The 3,020-nt window shown below is 39.3% G+C and overlaps 1 protein-coding gene across 1 annotated transcript in view; it reads right to left on the reverse strand.

Annotated features, from left to right (window-relative positions):
* Window positions 1-3,020, reverse strand: part of LOC101864355 (dihydrolipoyllysine-residue succinyltransferase component of 2-oxoglutarate dehydrogenase complex, mitochondrial) — a gene marked incomplete at its 5' end in the record, with an annotated part of 25,863 nt that overhangs the window by 7,142 nt on the left and 15,701 nt on the right. The window contains 2 exon segments of the mRNA XM_013090573.2: window positions 1,368-1,476; window positions 2,561-2,616. Coding sequence (XP_012946027.1) covers window positions 1,368-1,476; window positions 2,561-2,616 — 165 coding nt within the window.

Here is a 3,020-nt window from a genome sequence, read left to right on the forward strand (position 1 = left end):
CTCCACCACCAGCTGCAGGTAAGGAGAAATTTTTTTTTTTTGGAGTAAAGACAAGGACGGAGACACAATTATACAATAATCATCATTTAGTTTATTTCTTCTTCTTCTTCTTCTCGATCGTTACACACTTGAAGTCTGGTATCTGTTATAAATTGGGCCGTCCTGCTCAGTTCTAATTTGTTCTTTTGAACTAAATGGATATAAACACAGTACCTGTCATTTAGAGTAGAGCATGCTTAACACTTTGCAATCACACAGCCAGCAGCACAATTTACCCCAATCTGGTCACCCAGCCAGGAGAGTGACTGCAACAGACTTCTCGGGCCTTGTGCAGAACTGCGCCAGGTGACCCGAACGGACAATTGCGCCAAGTGACCGCAAAGTGTTAAAAAAACAGCAAGAAAAACAGTGAAAGAAGAAAAAAACGTAGGGCCTACTAGTAGCACCCTCTAACATCCCTTTCAGATAGGCGTAAAAATCCCTCCAAATATGTGAACTTGGAAGACATTCATCAAAACGAAAACTCTACTCTATTCATGTCATTTAAAAAAAAATGTAAGTACTTACAAGATGTAGGACAGAAACTGAGAAAGACCAGGGTACCATAATTGCAGGTTTAAAGACATGAACGGACAAAAACTCTACAAAGAGTCAATTTTATCCACATTACCAAAAATTTAAGACATCTTTCAAAAAGTGCAAAAAAAACATCATAAGCCTTTACATCTATCAAAACAATAAGAATTAAGACCATATCTAAAACAAAAAATGTGCTGCCATCATGAACTATGAAGCTTTTAAGCCATCTAAAACATTATTCAAAAAGCCAAAATGATAAGGAGGAATTCGAAAAACCCCTGTACATGTACTGGGTTTTGAATATTTTTCCTTGTTGTACATTGTCCCACATTCAATAGGCTTTGTTTAACAGGACATTTCTGTTACCACGAAAGGATATATCATCTCCAGGGTTTTCCCCCCCCCCTCTCTATCCTATGCATTGCAACTTCCATACGCAACAAAATCTGCTAAAACACAAAGAAATTCTTAGGTACCGTGAAGTTCTGAGTTGCCAGGTGTGGTTTGCTTCTTCTCTCTTGTCAAACGACTTATCATCCTCATCTCTCCTGCTTCTCTTCTTTTTTAAAAATTTCTCTAAAAGCTCTGGTAACACTTATCTTAGCCACTTACATTATCTATTTGTCTTACAATTATCTTTAACTCTTTGACGCCTCATCTCGCCGATTGGCGATGTTGACCACCCATTTTGTTTGGATTTTCCCCAAAATATGATGGCAAAGTGTTAAACCCCTACATAAAACTCAGAGGGTATTACAGTATACAGTATATCATCTGTATCAACTGACCTCCGACCCTGAGTTTAAACAGGTTGACCCCGGCAGTGACCGTGGCTCCAGATTCCACCAGCAGCTCCTCGATGACGCCCGCCACTGGGGCTTGCACAGGCATGTTCACCTACAGACAAAGTAGCTGGCTATTAAATTTATTTTTTGGACCTTTATTCTTAAAAGACAGTACATCCAGTTTCGTAAAACGTTCAAAAGAGCCAAAACCATCCCATCATATTTTTGGCTCTCAACAACCAGTCGCTTTGAATATCTTCAAAACACTTTGACCGCCTTATTTGCTAAGAAATTGATACCCAGACTAAGGCAGTAATTTGCGCTGTGTTTTAACTATCAGGTGGAATGGATAACTCTATTTTGTCCAAAACTGGATGTACTGTCTTTTAACATAAAACTCCTGTTTTATAGAGTTTCAAGCCATTGGCCCACATAACATTAATCATACAGATCTTATAACCATGAGAGACTTCTGTGAATACAGCATAAGTTATAAGTGACAGACAAATCAAAAATTTTAAAAAATGTTTTGTGTTGTTAAGTTTCCATAATAGAATAATATGGTGTACTTATAGCATGGAAGACACAAAATCTGATATCTGTCATTTAAAGCAAGGCACATGAACAGAAGTAGAACCTTCAAACAGTCCCCTCCAGTCACCCCCAAATTTGGAAATTGAAGTAAAACTTCAGCATTTCAAACAAAGAGATTTATCAATTCACAACAGACTGATATATTATTTATTTTTTTAGTCAAAAGTTCGAAAGTTCTCAATTATTAAGAGATATTTTAAAAAGTAGATAGAAAGATAGAGAGAGAGAGTTCTTCTTGTAGAGGTTTTACGGCGCTCACAACTGCATAAGGTCATATGAGCGCAAGAAGATTAGAGGTGTTACAAGAGAGTAACAAACATAAAAAAGAAGAAGGGGAGATAAGGGCGATAGATGTTTGATAGGAAAGAAGAAGCAAACCACACCAGAGCACCCGCCTACCACTCACAGAGAGAGAGAGAGAGAGAGAGAGAGAGAGAGAGAGAGAGAGAGAGAGAGACAGAGAGAAAGAGAGACAGAGAGAGAAAGAGAGAGACAGAGAGAGAAAGAGAGAGACAGAGAGAGAAAGAGACAGAGAAAGAGAAAGAGAGACAGAGAGACTGTGTTTGTGTTTGTATGTGTGCGTGTGCGCACATTTAATTTACCTTGTCTGTCTCGATCTGGCCCACTTCTTCATCAGCTTCCACTGCGTCCCCAACAGCTGAGGAGGGAAAAGTATCCACTTCTAGGTTTCATTTTCTCAACGCATCACATGACAGGCTGGCAGCTGTCCTGCGACATCCTCTGACTGTCAATGTTTTACACCTCTACCGACACTATTTACATCGTTTAAGACTCAGACAGGCTGCTGCTTCGATCTTGCCGGCCAAGGACAACATTTTGTGTGTGCGCGCGAGTGTATGTATGATACTGTCTGTGTGTCTGTGTGTGTGTGTGTGTGTGTGTGTGTGTGTGTGTGTGTGTGTGTGTGTGTGTGTGTGTGTGTGTGTGTGTGTGTGTGCATGATACTGTGTGTGTATGATACTGTGTGTGTGTGTATGTGTGTATATGTGTGTGTACATATATATTTTTTTGTTTTTTTTTTTTTTTTCTGTGTGTGTTTGT

This window comes from Aplysia californica, unplaced genomic scaffold (assembly GCF_000002075.1).
Source record: "Aplysia californica isolate F4 #8 unplaced genomic scaffold, AplCal3.0 scaffold01343, whole genome shotgun sequence".
Taxonomy (NCBI): domain Eukaryota; kingdom Metazoa; phylum Mollusca; class Gastropoda; order Aplysiida; family Aplysiidae; genus Aplysia; species Aplysia californica.